This window comes from Chlorocebus sabaeus, chromosome 8, assembly GCF_047675955.1.
Source record: "Chlorocebus sabaeus isolate Y175 chromosome 8, mChlSab1.0.hap1, whole genome shotgun sequence".
NCBI lineage: Eukaryota > Metazoa > Chordata > Mammalia > Primates > Cercopithecidae > Chlorocebus > Chlorocebus sabaeus.
The window spans coordinates 94,798,896-94,815,265 of NC_132911.1; the positions used below are offsets into that span (position 1 = coordinate 94,798,896).

The 16,370-nt window shown below is 33.8% G+C and overlaps 1 protein-coding gene across 11 annotated transcripts in view; it reads right to left on the reverse strand.

Annotated features, from left to right (window-relative positions):
* Window positions 1-8,257: 8,257 nt before the first annotated feature.
* The window catches only part of PIP4P2 (phosphatidylinositol-4,5-bisphosphate 4-phosphatase 2), an 80,518-nt gene continuing 72,405 nt past the window's right edge, over window positions 8,258-16,370 (reverse strand). For all 11 annotated transcript variants that reach the window (XM_073018196.1, XM_073018193.1, XM_073018195.1 and 8 more), the window contains 2 exons: window positions 10,621-10,711; window positions 8,258-9,787 (listed from right to left, as the gene is read on the reverse strand). In XM_073018196.1, coding sequence (XP_072874297.1) covers window positions 9,644-9,787; window positions 10,621-10,711 — 235 coding nt within the window. In that variant the 3' untranslated portion in view covers window positions 8,258-9,643. The remainder of the gene's footprint in view (window positions 9,788-10,620; window positions 10,712-16,370) is intronic.

The following is a 16,370-nucleotide window of genomic DNA, read 5'->3' on the forward strand; positions in this document are numbered from 1 at the left end:
TCATTATCTTTGAGTGTCCCCAGAGGGGGAACTGTCTGCTTGTACTGGGGGACGTGGAGGTGGCAGTGCCTCACGTCCCCAAGCACAAAAAAGACAGTTGAAAATGCACTGGGAAACACTGAACGGTTTTAAGTGGGCACTATCAGGATTTACCATTTTGTAAGGTACGAAGTTTCACAAGCATTTCCATGTATAATCATGTTATTGCTAGCTGTCTCCGTGTAGAAATGGCTTCCAGAAACACTCCTACCATCCACTGAGACAACTCGCCTGGCATGAGAGACCTAGGGTCCAGGGTCAGAGATGGTCATGCTAAAAAGGCATCCCTTGGGGTGAGGCACCAAAAGTCTGCACAGTGGAATCAATATATTCCAACCACCAGATGTAGAAAATTTTAAGTTCAGGGTGTGGTTCTCATTCATCTAGTCACAACAGAAATTTTCTTCTTCAGGAATATACTTAACAATGCAACATGTATAATTTTATATACATCTTACAATAAAATTATTTTGTGCATATCACTGTATGAAGTCAGTAGAAACTATTGTGACAAAAATGTAAGTTGGAAGAATTCCAATTCAGATCAATATTAGTAATTTATCGACAGGAAGAGAGAAATTACAGTAGAATAGACAGACTCCTTGATTTTTGATAATTGAAGAAAAATGAACCATATAAAAATATCGAAACATTTCAAAATGTCTTATTGATGTGACATAAAATATTGGTATCTACAAGGATAATCTAGAACTAATACAAGAACTTGACAACAAACAGGTTAATGGCTTTTAGCAACTTAAAGAGTATTTAAGGTTAAACACTGCCTGAGAAAACTTGAAGTGCCCTGAAATCACAGAGTTCACATAAGAACCTCATGAGTTTCCCCAAATTTAGCAATACTAAAAATTGACATTATTACCAATAACAAATTGTGAAACCGCAATAACTTTTCTAAGCTTTCAATAACAAAAAATACATGTTGACTAAATTTGCTTTGAAAAGAATACCACATTATTCATTATCACCAGGGAAAGTGCATTACAAAATTACTGTCAAATGATGAGGCAATAAAAGAAATGGAAACTAAAAATATAGGAAAAACATAGCAATGGTTCAGGTAATTTAAAATATCATTTTACCGAATTTCTAAAATATTTGTGGTATTTATCATCTTTTTAAAAATCTGTAATTTGTTGTCATTGATTTTCTAAGTAAATACTTACTTTGGTCACCCTGCCCCACCCCTGCTTCCTGCCCTGCCCCGGCCACTCAAAGAATTGGAAAATGGATTGAGAAAAAGCAACAGTAGAAATAGATATCCCAGTTAGAAGGATAATAATTTATAATGTGTTTCACTACTTATAAGTAGAGGTTTTATGTAAACTTATATTTTCATATTTTATTTAACTCCACTTTCACAATACCTAGAACTACACACACACACACACACACACACACACACACACACACACACACACACACAAACTGGTTACTTGATTTCATGGTATGTGCTGTCTAGTGAGGGTACAGATATGCAGACAGACAATTTCAACTCAGTAAGTTAATTGTTAAATCTGGGTGGTGTCCCTGAAAGCCTGGCAACTCAGAAAGCTGAAGAAGTAGCATTACCTGATGTTTACCAAATGATCTCCTTGCCAACCTCCTGCCAATAGTTGCCTTTTATTCATTTATTCCTCAAACATTTACAAAGCATTTTATGAAGAATATGCTAACACATACACAACACAGATGCTCATAATTACTATAGGAATGTGTTAAAAGAGTGGTCCCTAACATGTTTAGCACCAGAGGCTGGTTTCATGGAAGACTGGAAGGGCGAGGTATGGTTTTGGGATGAAACTGTTTCACCTCAGATCATCAGGCATTAGATTCTCATAAGGAGCACACGACCTAGATAGCTTGCATGTGCAGTTTACAATAGGGTTCACATTCCTATGGGCCGCTGTTGATCTGACAGGTAGTAGAGCTCAGGCAGTAATGCCAGCAATGGGGAGAGGCTGTAAATGCAGATAAAGCTTCAGTCACTCACCTGCTGCTCACCTCCTGCTCTGTGGCCTGTTTCCTAACAGGCCAATGACCAGTACCAATCTGGGTCCCCAGGGCGGGGGGTGGGGGGGCAGTGGTTAGAAACCCCTGTGTTAAAAGCTATAATAATGACAGTTTCATTCAGCTCAGCAAAAAAGTTGTAAAGACCTATGTTTATGTGCTAGTAACTGAGGATACAAACACAAACTGAAATACGACGAGAAAAGCTGATACACACTGAGGATACAAAGAAAAACTGAAATATGACAAGAAAGGCTGATGCACAATTAGCAAGAAGAGAACGCTAGCTTAATAATAGTGCCTATATATGAAATAGAAGATAGTATATGTAGTGGAAGTACTTATGTGGAATAAAAGAAGTACTACATGAAAAGGCATAGTTGTGTTGAAGGGTAGGAGGGTGGAGAAGAGACATCACGAAACGGTTCACAGGGGAGGTAATGCCTGAACAGGATTTTTAAGGATAAAACATTTACCCACTTAGAAAAGGGTATTCCTTGCAGGTGAAAGAACAAGCACAGAGATACACAGGAATAGAGCAGTAGCCAATACAAGAAAACATCAGTAATTCAGTACTGCAGAAACACAAAACACAAGACTGCCTGGTAGTGGCTTGATAATTAGGATAATAAAAGATGAAGTGTCTTTTATCTCCTATATAAGGATATAGAGAGACACTGAAGGATTTTAGTTTGGGTTTGATAGTATTCCATGACCATTTGGAAAAAAAGTACTTAAATAACAATGTGAACAATGGATTGGAAAGCAGAGTAGGCAATGGGCAAGACAAGAACAGAGGCAGAGGAATCAGTTCAGAGGCTTACAGTAATCCAGGCAATGTTTATTGAGAGTCATAAGTAAAGGTAGTGACCATAAAGAAAGTACATATAGCTGAGAGAGTAAGGAAAACTGCTGAGAGTATAGAGAGTTCACCTGTTTTCAGGTGCTAAACATGTTAGGGACCACTGTTTTAACACATTCCTATAATATGAGCATCTGTGTTGTGTTAAGGAGGCAGTTGAAGGTGAAGATCAGAAATTTATAAGGGCATTTACCTGCGTGGTTGTGAGATTCATTGGCTAATAAAGGGGATGATAAATTGAAAGAATAATAAACCTGAAGTCCTCACACAGTGTGACTTCTAGACACAAGAGGTATATTTTCAAGGAGGTATATTTTCAGACAGTGGGATAACCGAGTGTGAGAGTTTAGAGATGCAGTGGTTAAGTATAACCACCCAGCATGCCGCTGTAGAGGTGAATATCAGAAGTGAAAGGAAAATAAAGGTCATTAGACTCGACAAAGAACTGTGAGTCCAGACTACAGTATTAGATAAGCCATTCACATTGACATTTAAATCAGTGGCATGTGATAAGAATGAAAACTAGGTACCAAAGTCTGCATTGGTGAGGAGGGAGTTAAAGGAGATCTGTGGATGGCAGATGATAGGTAGAGGGGAAGTTTATAAAGGAGTGAAGCAGGTATATAGGAAGAAACCAGAAAACAAAACAAAATATGCCCTTACATAGCTAAGGAATTCTCCACATTTTCTAAACTCTTTCTTGAGGCTTAATAACTAATAAAAATTTAATGCGTTTTGGCCAGGTGCGGTGCCTTACTGATATTTTAATCAGTAAAATTATCAGTAAAATGATATTTCAATCCCAGCACTTTGGGAGGCTGAGACAGGCGGATCACGAGGTCAGGAGATCGAGACCATCCTGGCTAACAGTAAAACCCCGGTCTAGTAAAAATACAAAAAAATTAGCTGAGCATGGTGGCGGGCGCCTGTAGTCCCAGCTACTAGGGAGGCTGAGGCAGGAGAATGGCGTGAAGCTGGGAGGCAGAGCTTGCAGTGAGCCAAGATCGCACCATTGCATTCCAGCCTGGGCGACAGAGTGAGACTCCATCTCAAAAACAAAAAATAAAAATTAAAATAAAAAATTTTTTTAAAATAAAATTTAATGCATTTTCAAGATTATTTAAATGTCCAATATCTTAAGCCAAAGGTATTATCTCATGTGGAAATATGACATACTGAGGCAAGGTTTTTCAGAAAAATTTATTGGAACACTGGGAACTTTTCCATAACTCTGTATATCCTACCATTATTATTTACACATATGAACAGGCCACTCAGGGCATTCAAAAAATTCATCAGAGCAATGGGTGCGATCACTTCCTATTTAATAAGTTACCTTAAGTAACTCTTAGTTACGAAATTGAAAGATTGTTAGATCAGACTCATTTACTGTATTACAAACTAGACCCACTTCTTAAATCTTTAGCCTTACCTGATCCTTACTCTGTGAGGCCGTCTCCAAAAGAAAACAAATAGCCTTTTTATTTTTCTGTTTTTAATCTAATATTCCACTTCAAGTCAAACATATGCATGTTTAGCAAAATATAAAAAGCATAGTATTTATTTAAATTTGTAACTGTATAAAACAAATTTTAAAATTAAAAGCCTGTGCAAAGTTTTATTAGTATTTTGTGCTAATAAACAATCATTTTCATAACTATTGCTATTACAAGAAAAAGAAAATACAATTATGTTATTTAAAGCTCATCGCATGTCAATTTCCTAATATTTAATAGAAAATACTTCTGGCTGGGTGCATATGCCTTTAATCCCAGCAGCAATTTGGGAGGCTGAGGCAGGTGGATCGCTTGAGTTCAGGAGTTCCATTCCAGCCTGGGCAACATGGTGAAACCACTTACCTACAAAAAGAGGAAAAAAAGAAAAAAAAAAAGAAAAAACACTATCCGGGCATGGTGGTGCACCTGTAGTCCCGGTTATTCAGGGGGTCAAAGTGGAAGGACTTCTTGAGTCTCAGAGGTCGAGACTGCAGTGATGGAGAGGCTGAGGCTGCAGTCAGCCTTGAGATTCTGCTTCTGCACTCCAGCCTGGCAGACAGAGTGAGACCCTTTTTCAAAAAAAAAAAAAAAGAAAAAGAAAGAAAAAAGAAAATATTTCTACTTAGCCTTCCTATAATTTTATGCTAATTATAAAAAAGAAAATCATGTAACAATATTTTGCTACATAAATCAAAATGCTCTAAAATTAATGTAGTTGGATATAATATCAAATTCATAAAAAAAATTTTAAACTATTCTATGCTTCTGAAGTGACTATTTTGGGCAAATATTTTCTAATAATTCTCTTTCTACAGATGACCTACAGACAATGAACACCAGGGGGCACAAAAATCAAAAGTTTTTCACTACAAAGTGAAACAATAAAACCTTATGTAGTGGAAAGCAGACACATTCAGAGGCAGACTGATTCCAGCTGGCGTCCTCACACATAAGCTAAGTGACCTTTAATTACTGCATCTGTCTTAGCCTCTTCAATGGTAGAATCATAACTGTGACAGATTAAATGTTAACATACGTAAGGTGGCTAAATAAACACTAGGGATTTTGCCTTCATTGCTTATTACATATGTATGTATGAGCACACTAGAAACATACATTGAATAAATGAAAACTTAGATTTTCTAGCAATTTATGCAGATCATAAACATGGAAATGGCTGTAGAGGTTTATCAGAGCATATGAGTGCAAGTGTAGCCATATCAAAACTAAACAAAAGCTAAACAAAAGGTGCACCAATATCTCACAAATCACCACTAAAGAACTTACTCATGTAACCAAATACCACGTGTACCCCAATAACTCATAGAAAAATAAAATAAAATAAATCACAGCATGTTTCTGTATGTGAAAATATGAATGCCAAAGTGGATATAAATGTGATATTTTCAGCATGGTGTAGTACAGTGTTTCTCTAGGTGTGATCCAGGAAAAATCTCCAATAGAATCATGAGGGAGTGATTGTTTTGAAGGCAGATTCCTGTCCTACTCAGCATCTACTTTTTCAGATCTGTGGGAGTAGCAGTTCAATTTCCCCTGGTAAAACAGAAACAAGAATGCTGCACTTGCTTCCTAGGTTCTTGTGAATATTTAAACAGCATGTATTGTGAGGTTAGCACTCTACTTGGCACATGTCATTATTAGGTTCCTTTTTTTCTTCTAAAATAACATATATGTACTCACAAATGATTTGTTCGAGAATACCTGGTCATAGTGCCATTTTTTCCCCTCTTCTTTTCTAAGAAGAACTAAGGCAATTTGTACTACTTTGAACAGCAAGGGACAAATACGTCCTTCCTTTTCTGATTTGTGGCTATGGTGTATTCTTTCAAATAACCTCTTCCCTGTTATTTTCTATGTTCCCTAGGCACTGGAAGACATGCTCTACTTAAAACAACAAAAAAACAAAATAACAAAAGACAACACTGAGTATAAAGTCTCATAAATTTGAATTTAATTAATTAAAAATTTTAGGTAACTCACATAGGACTAAGCTTAAATATATATTTTTTGACTTTAAAGCTTAAGGTTTTATCAATGACACTCTGGTTTGGATTTTAATAAACTTATTTTAAAACTCTTCAAGAATTAAAATGAAAATTAACAAATAATGATGTAATCATCATATACTACTCTTATCTATTCATCAAGAGTAAAACTTACTTTCCAACAATCTAGTTCAAAAATAAAGTAAAAATCATTTCTCATCACCCAGAGATAACCACTCTTAACATTTTTGATTTTCCTTAGTTTTTTCAGTATGTACACATAAAATACATTTTCTAAAATGTGGATCATAGTCTATGTATCACACAATTCATGAGCCATTTCCAATTCAATAGATGAAATTTTTCATCATATTCTTGATTGTCTGCTATTTCATTGTATAGGTGTGCCATAATTTATTTTACCAATCCCATGTTATTAGATTGTTGGATTGTTTTTTTCTTTTTACTCTTTATTGTAAACAGAAAATTGACAATACCTTCAGGATAAATTATAAAAGAGAGAATTACTAGATCAAATAATATGTGGCGGGTTTGTGTGTGTGTGTGTGTGTTTCCAATATCCTCAGCATTACAGGGGTATTATTGCACTTTCTACTTCTTTGTTAATATGGTAAGTGAAAAGTAGTATCTTTGTGTTTTAACTTACATTCTTCAAATATTAGAAAATTGAGAGCTGGGTGTGGTGACTCACACCTGTAATCCCAGAACTTTGTGGGGGCAAGGTGGACATATCGCTTGAGCTTAGGAGTTCCACACCAGCCTAGGCAACATAGTGAAACCCCATCTCTACAAAAAATAAAAAAAATAAAAAAATAAAAAAAAAACAATAGCCCGGCATAGTGGCACACACTGTGATCCCAGCTACTTGGAAGGCTGAGGTGAGAGGATGGCTTGAGCCAGGGGAGTGGAAGTTGCAGTAAGCCGAGATCACACCACTGCACTCCAGCCTGGGTGACAGAGTGAGACCCTGTCTAAAAAAAAAAAAAAAGAAAAGAAGAAAGAAAAATCGAAAAACAGTTTATGACCTATTGTAGTTATTTTTTTGCTTTTTCATACCGTTAGTCCCTTCTGATATTACAGTCTTTCTACTATTTTGAAAATAGCTTCACCAGTTTGTCTTTTGGCTTTGCTTATCGGTTTTTATCATACAGAAGTATTCTGGGTATTTTTGTTGTTGTTGTTTGGTTGTATCAATCCTTTCCTATATAATTTCTTCTTTTAGATTCTACTTAGAACATTTTCTGTTAACCCAAGGTTATACAAATACTTACCTACACATTCTGGTACAAAATATAAAGTACATATTCAAGTGTATATAAGAATTTAAAATCCCAATTCATTCAACCATTTATTCATTCATGCATATTCATTCATGTATATTGAGCACATGTACACCAAGAACTGTTCTAAGTTGGGATAAAGCTGTGAACAAGACTACCACGGTTCTTGCTCTCATAAAGTTATTATTCCAGAAGGAATATGATGTAGCATATAATTTAATGTGAGCTTTGCAATCAATGAGGGAAAAAATAGATTATTAAATACACAATGCTGTTACATCTAGTTAACCATTAGGAAAAGAAGATTATTTTATACCTAACATCAAGTGTATTACAAATGAATTTAAAAACTATATTTTAAAAATAAAACCATTTGAAAATAGTACAAAAAACAAATGAATATTATATAAAGAAACATTAGGTACATTCCTAAACATGAAAATTTTACAGCGAGATTTCAAGACAACTTTGGAAGTGACATATTATTTTTAATGGAATAAAACAAGGTAATTTTTTGAACAATAATCTTTATTAGTGTATTTTTAAAGGTACATATAATCCTGAGCTACAGCATTTATACATCTGTCATTTACTCTTTGAAGTGTACATGTATTTTGCTTCAAATTCTGTGATGAGTACGTTTTTATACTAATCAGTAACATAAATAATTTAAAATATTAGTCTTATCTCTGGAATCACCAATTAATTTACTCAGATGATCTCACTGTCTAATTCTACTACATTTAAAGACTGTAGAACATTTGTGATTAAGCAATTTCTTTTTCAAAACTGCAAAGATGGGCAGTGTGAGAGCTCATTCCATAAATTTCCATGAATTCTTAAGAAAACTATGTTGTTCTTTATCTCTGATCTATTTTCTTGAATAATTTGGGCAATTATCTGATCAGTTACCTTTGAGAAGAATAGTAAAAGTACCTCTAATCTCAATATTTTAGCTACTGTAAAATGTCATAAGCTTCCTTCAAATATAAATAGTACATAATTACCTCAATAAGAAAAATTTACCATGATCTAAGGAAAAGGGGCACAACCCAATGTAAATATATCTTTGAATAAATGGTTAAGTATTAGAAAACATATTATGTGAAATACTTCCTCCAGCCTCTATAAAGGAATACATAGAGCCGATAAACATAAATTCCATAAATCCAGACCAGATCTTTTATAACTGGTAATAAAAAGACAAAAATAAGAGACAAAAGTCCTGTGATCTTTGAGAAAAGACATTTATCCAACATCTCCAACTGTGGACAAATAAATATTCATTCTTGTATTTTAAATTACTACCAAAATATTTTATCTTTCTACAAACAACACAAAACAAGCATACAGTATCTAGAAATTTCTTTTTCCTCTGACAAGAATGTCAAGTCTTTGAAGGTACACTAAATTTTCTTTTTCCTGAATAAGGTCACTATAATCTTAGGTTAAGGTTACAGTAAGCAGTTCAAGCAAAATGCATATTGCTTAGGTTTTAAGCAAGCAATTTTGATACTGATTAAAATGTAAATATAAATGTGAAACTATTGTAGAAATATTTATAAACACTTAGGAATACTCACATATCAGCAAGTAATGAAATAACTTATTTAAAAATAATAAAAGGGTGAGAGTAAATGTAATGTTTGGTAACAAATCCAAAAATATCTATAAGAGATGTAAAAGAACATGAAAAGGCTTTATTATTCAAATGTTGAAAACCTAGCAGCAAAACAATTTGCATATAATGTAGTGCAATGAGCATTTGTTCATAAAAGACTCCCAAAGTCTTGAAACTATTATACATAAACCAGAATGGAATCCATTAGGATAAATAATTTAAAGATGTCCAGAGTAGCTTACCAAGAACTGCTAGACACTCTCACCTGCATCACTGAATCATAAACAAGCTTATGCAAAACTGTGTTCTGGATAACTGACTCTTATGGCTCCCCAATAACAAGCTCGGATAAGGCAGATCAACCCTAGGAGATAAGCAATTGCCCAAGAAACATAGGTTGCTCGAAATCGCCTTGCAAAATCTTGGGTGCCAACCTAAAGTAAAAAGCAATATAAAAACAGAAGATTAGAAACGTTAAGAAAATATCTGCTTAGAGAACTTGTATCAGCTTACATGTGATTGTTATGAAACATACCCCCAGACTGAATACACAAAATCCTTATAAGAGTAGGTGTATCTGTTGACTGCAACTGATAGACCATACTGCTACTTGTATTAACTACAAATGTTATGAAGTAAACAAAAAAGCACACTAAACTATATTATCTCTACAAGGAATTTAATCTATGTAACTTCTTACTATCATGGCACACAAATAGGACATTGCTAATAATAAGGGACTAGTTGTACTGACAAACAAAGGAGCATGGAAATGGCAGCAAAAGGGATTATCTTCCTCTTCTGGCATAATCCCCATGCTAACTGCTCAGCTCCAGTCTCCCCTGAAAATAAGCCATCCTCATATTGGTAATAAATCACTGCTTCATTTGGATAAAGTGAAGAGTGGTTTTTCAGATCTCTGTAGCTGAATGAATGTTGCGTTGAATAATAAGAGAGCCCATAGCTATACAAAATTAGTTCTGGCACTGAATTTTTAAAAAATGGGCTTTTGCTAAATAGATGATAAAATCCCCAACAGTAAGGACTTTTGGAAGTACAAAGACACCATTTCACCTGGATGGGTGAGTTCAATCAAAAAGAGATCCGTGGATTGGGTTTCTGACTGCTTATAATCATTCAGAAGCTTCTAGGGCTGGCATGCCAAGGATGCAGACTCTTCAGGCATCCCTGGAGGTTGTCACAGGCCTCATGACTGACTACTGATAAAGTTGAGAGGACAGAATTCTAACATCAAAGTAATACTCACAGTTAATCCAACTCCAATGAAAATACATATCATTCCAATGGTAATGTATGCACAGCAGCGTCTTCGTGGAAGTGCACTACCCACTGAGGAGCTGCAAATTCATGAAAGCAAAAGAGAACATTTTACATAAAAATTCTCTATTTAATTTTTGTGAGTTCTTATCTATGGCTTTAGTAATATTATATACTTTTTATTCATTGCTTCAACTTTATAGACAAGAACATGCATTAAACATGTCATTTTAAATGGATGATAAAATCGTTCAGGGTGAATTTGTGATATTATTGTGGCTTTAAACAAAGTTCAAGCCTTGGTCATTGATAATATCCACAGAAATCCATTGTAGTACCTGCTAATCTCCCAAGATAAAAGTTTATTTCCAAAGAATCTACTTCAGAATGGAAAAAGAGCTATCTTACAAATAGCATTTGATTTTTTTTTAACAGTTAAAACAGCATGTGTTTATGTTAAAAATTTAGAAAGTAGAATAAAAAGGAAAGAAACAACAAAGAAAAAGGAAAAGAAAAAATTACCTATAATCCTAGTATCATAAAATAGTCACTCAGTATTTTTGCATACTTTCCTCTAACCAATTTTGTACCTTACCAATATATAGCATGAACTTTTTCCCATAATATTCTCCAACTAAAATTCTGATGAATAAATATAACATAATTAACAAATTTTCTACTATTATACATTAAAGTGTGTTCATTATTATACATAATGCCAACAAAGTATCATTTAAAAGCATTGTGATTATTTTTAATCATTCTTAAGATTTTTTAAATTTAGAATTAGGATTACAAATTAAAGGGATTAAATTTTTTGAATTGTTTTTAATACATACTGCTAAAAACCCTCTACTGTGCTACTCAATTGAAATTCCTAATCTAATAGTATTAACCCTCCCCATTTCTAATTGTAGTAATTTTCAAAATGATATAAGTTATAGCAGAGATCAGTAGCCAAATTAGCACTTTCTTCTCTGTCTTAACGTACATATATTTAATACTGTATACTATATGCAAGGCATCTTGTTAGTGAATGACACTGAAGTATCTGATTCACCTTTGTGAGGTCAGTGTCAAGATTATGCCTAACGTATAATAACTTCTCAAAGAATGTCTGATGAATAAGTAAAATACAGAAATTCATCACTTACTAGGCATGATTTAGAAACATGCTATTCCAAATAGGTTAATTTTGCATACAAAATTATTTCCTTTAATTTCCAAATCTTTTTGAAAAACTGATGTAGTTTGTTGCAAATATACCATAGTAAATTTTCCTGGATACTTGAGCCCAAACACAAACATCTGGATGACCTGGGGACCACCATTAATTACTATATTGTACAGCTTGCTATCTAGAGTTACTAGGGCACGTAGAATTCATTGACTTTATGTAACATTTAGCTCTAGTCTATTTTTGGTTTTAATTTCTATGCATCCACTGGTGGTTTTTCCTGCCTTATACATCACAACTGGTTGTTGTTTCTTATCATTGCCCGTGTATCTGTCTTTGGCAGTTTGTAATATACGATTCACTAGAAGCCAACTAAGCTTATTAGAATTATGTATTGAATAAGTCAAAAGTTTCTAAGTGAATATTAGAGCAGCTTTTCTGTGAGCCAAGAGAATACACTTTAGTACATTAATTTCAGTGCATAAATTCTGCTTAGAAAATCCGTGCTCTTTTTTCATCACTCAAATTAAATAGTCACTACATCTGAGAAATCTTCTCAGAAAAAAATAATCTACTGCTACTCTACAACTCAAGTGCCATCTCCTCACAGGATAAGGCAATGACCAACAAGCACCTATTAATCATAACATCTCTTACACATTTAATACATATGTGGTATCTACATGCAATATATATTACTGGTACAAAAACAGACACACAGATCAACTGAACAGACTAGAGAACCCAGAAATAAGGTCACACACTTACAAACTTACAACTATCTGATCTTCGACAAACCTGACAAAAACAAGCAATGAGGAAAGGATTCCCTATTCAATAAATGGTGCTGGAATAACTGGCTAGCCATATGCAGAACATTGAAACTGGACTCCTTCCTCATACCAAATTTAAAAATTAACTCAAGATGGATTAAAGACTTAAATGTAAACTATAAAACTATAACAACCCTGGAAGACAACCTAGGCAATGACATTCTGGTCACAGGAACAGGCAAAGATTTAAAACTATAACAACCCTGAAAGACAACCTAGGCAATGCCATTCTGGACATAGGAACAGGCAAAGATTTCATGATGACGACACCAAAAGAAACTGCAACAAAAGCAAAAATCGACAAATGACATCTAATTAAACTAAAGAGCTTTTGCACATCAAAGGAAACTATCAACCGGGTGAACAGACAACCTACAGAATGGGAGAAAAATTTTGCAAACTATGCATCTGACAAAGGTCTAATATCTAGCGTCTATGAGAACTTAAGAAAAAAAAACCCGTCCTTTAAAAAGTGGGCAAAGGACATGAACAGACACTTTTCAAAAGAAGATATACATGCAGCCAACAATTCTGTGAGAAGAAGCTCAACATCACTGATCATTAGAGAAATGCAAATAAAAACCACAATGAGATACCATCTCCCACCTGTCAAAATTAATACTATTAAAAAGTCAAAAAATAACAGATGCTGGCAAGGTTGTAGAGAGAAAGGAACATAACATTCAGAAATTCAGAATACAGAAGTTTAAAAAGAAGTTTATTTTTCTAGCATCTAAAACTTAAAGGTAGAGCCTAGGGTTGGCAGTCAGCTCTATTCCCTGATGAATTGGTATTGCCAAACTCTACACAGGTAACAACGTTTCTGCCAGTTGGCTTTTCCACTCAATTCAAAGAGGAGAGAGAAAACCAAGACAGGCAATTTTCTCTTTAAGGAGAGCATCAGAAAACTGCACTCATCACTTTTGTTCACATTCCATTGGTCCTAACTTAAACACAGCCACACTAACGGCGAGACAGGCTAGGAAATCCATCTTTAGCTGGGTGACTAGTCAAATTCAGAGGTATACTAATAAAAAAAAGAAGAGAACAGCAGTCTCTGTTATTTTAATTGATATTAACATTACACTTTAATGTTGGCTAGTGTTTGCCTGGTATGTCTTTTCCTTTGGTTAGTGATTCATGGTTGTATCTTTTTCTATCCTTATGCTTTCATTCTATGTTCTAATATTTCATGTGTTCCTTCTTCAAATTGTATATAGCTGTTCTTACATCTAGTCTTACCATTTCTGTTAAGTTTTACTAGCAAGATTAGTCTAATGATATACATGGACTATTTCTGACATCTTATTTTGGCTTTCTACTATGCCTGTATTTTCTGCTTTTCTACTTTTATTTCCAGACTTCTTTTATATTGACCATGACTCTTTTATTTCATTTTTCTCTTATTATTCTGAAAGTTTTAAAATTTATTTCAATCATTTGGCAGTTGCACTTAAAATTTTAACTTATATACCCTTTAAAAACTAAAGCCAATCATTAAATCCACTTTCCTGATAAATACCAGGATTTTAGAAATTTTTAACTCCAAACATTCCACTAGCATCTTAATGCTATTGTTTTCCAATATTTCAGTTTTATGGTATTTTTGTTTCTCAAAATTCATTAGCATTAATATAAATTGATATTGTCATTTTTGCTATTTTATATAGTCAATGTTTCTGGTGAATTGTTACAGTTTCTTGGTTTACCTTTCCTTCCTGCATTGCAGAAATTTCTTCTGGAATATTTGTTCATATTCCCTAGTTCATCATTTAGCAGTTTTTTTTAGTAAGAGTACCAGGATGGTAGATACCCTAGGTTTTGTTTGTTTGTAGGTTTGTTGGTTTTGCTTTTGAAAATATATTTATTTTACCTTCATTATTCTTTGATGGTTTAGATAGGTGTATAACACCAGTTTGACAGTTAATTTCTCTTAGTATTTTTGATGTATTTTAAAACTTGTTTTCTGGCTTCTATTTTTGCGGTTGAGACATTTGCTGACAGAACTGTTATCCTTTACTTATTGAAAATATGCCTTTTATCTCTCTGCTTTTAATTACCTTCTATTTCTCTTAGGTTTTCTACAATTTCACTGTAACACATTTACTTATCCTGCTTGGATTTCATTATTATTTTTGCATATAAAAATTTGTATCTTTCATAGATCCGAAAATTCTTTGAGATTATCTCCTAAAATGCCATATCCCATTCTTTATTTGTTCTTTCCAGATCAGATATATAATAAGTATCTTAATAATATATTTTCTCTTAATCTTATATTCATCTTTGTCTCTCCATGCTGGATTCTGGGTAATTCACTTACCTCTATCTTCCAATTCACAACTTTAGTCTTCACCTTTAGCTGATCTGTTCTTTAAACTGTATGTGTATTTTAATTTCTGTAATAATTTCTAAAAGTTCTAATGCTTCTTTCTATATCTATCTGGTTATTTTTGCAAATTTCTATTTGAGACAATTATAGATTCACAAGCAGTTGTAATAAATAACACAAAGAAATATCATGTATCCTTTGCCCTATTTCCCCCATAGTAAATCTTGCAAATTATAATACGATATTATAAAAAGGATATTAACATTCATACAATCCACCAATATTCAGATTTCTCAGTTATATGAGTATGGATTTGTCTTTAATTTTATGCAATTTTATCACATTTGGGTTCATGTGTCTATCGCTACAGTCAAAATAGAGAACAGTCTATCACTGTAAGGATCCTTTCATAATCACACCCTCCTTTCTGCCCATCCCATACCCTGTGCCTGCCATCATTAATCTGTTCTCTATTTCTACAATTTCGTCATTTGAAAAATGTTACATAAATGAAATCTTACTGCAGGTAACCTTGTATGGCTAGTTTTTTTTTTTTTTACTCAGCATAAATTCAATTCATCCAAGCTGTTGCATGTGTCAAATTTGCTACAAACACTCATCTATACATTTTTGTGAGTACCTGATAATTTTTAAATAGTCTTATTTGTTTTATCTTCTATTTTAAAATATCTTAGGCATAGTTTTAACATACTCCATACTTAATAATTAGAAATCTGAAGTTTTTAGAAGTCAATTACGCTGCTTGTGCAATGTTAATTATGCTTCTGGAATCTTGTTTCCTCCTATGACTAGTAACTTTTGTTGAAAACTATTTTGGCTGATCTTAATATAAAAAAAATCTTGGCATGCATAGTTTGGGGGTGCTTTCCTACACACAGAACTTTCATTTGCTTTTCTCAGGCTCCCTAGACTGATACTAACCCTAAATTTTAAGTCAGTTTCTGGAACTAGGTTTTCCTAGATCACATAAGTGATATAAAATATAAACTTAAATTCACTGTTCTTATAAATTTTTCCTTTGCAATCTTCCTTTTCTGGTTGATTTCTTTTTCCTGACTAACTCTTTTCTGGGGGAAGAGTACTTTAAGTACTTTATTGGGAGCAGGCAGTATTCCAAATCCCTCTACCTTGTGTGAGGCCAACACCTTCTCTCTCATTCTTCCAAGGCTCTAGATCCCTAGTATTAGCAAGTACCTTCAGGATAGTCCTGGTTGTCACTTAATCTTAATGTTTGGTCCCTGGGGATTTTCTTAACTGTCATATGAGCTGAGCTATGCATTTAAAAGGATGATTTTTACAGTTAATTGGCTTTTTATATTACTGGATGTGAAAGTCAAGGGCATATACAAAAATGTGGACAGTGAATCTCCAAGCTG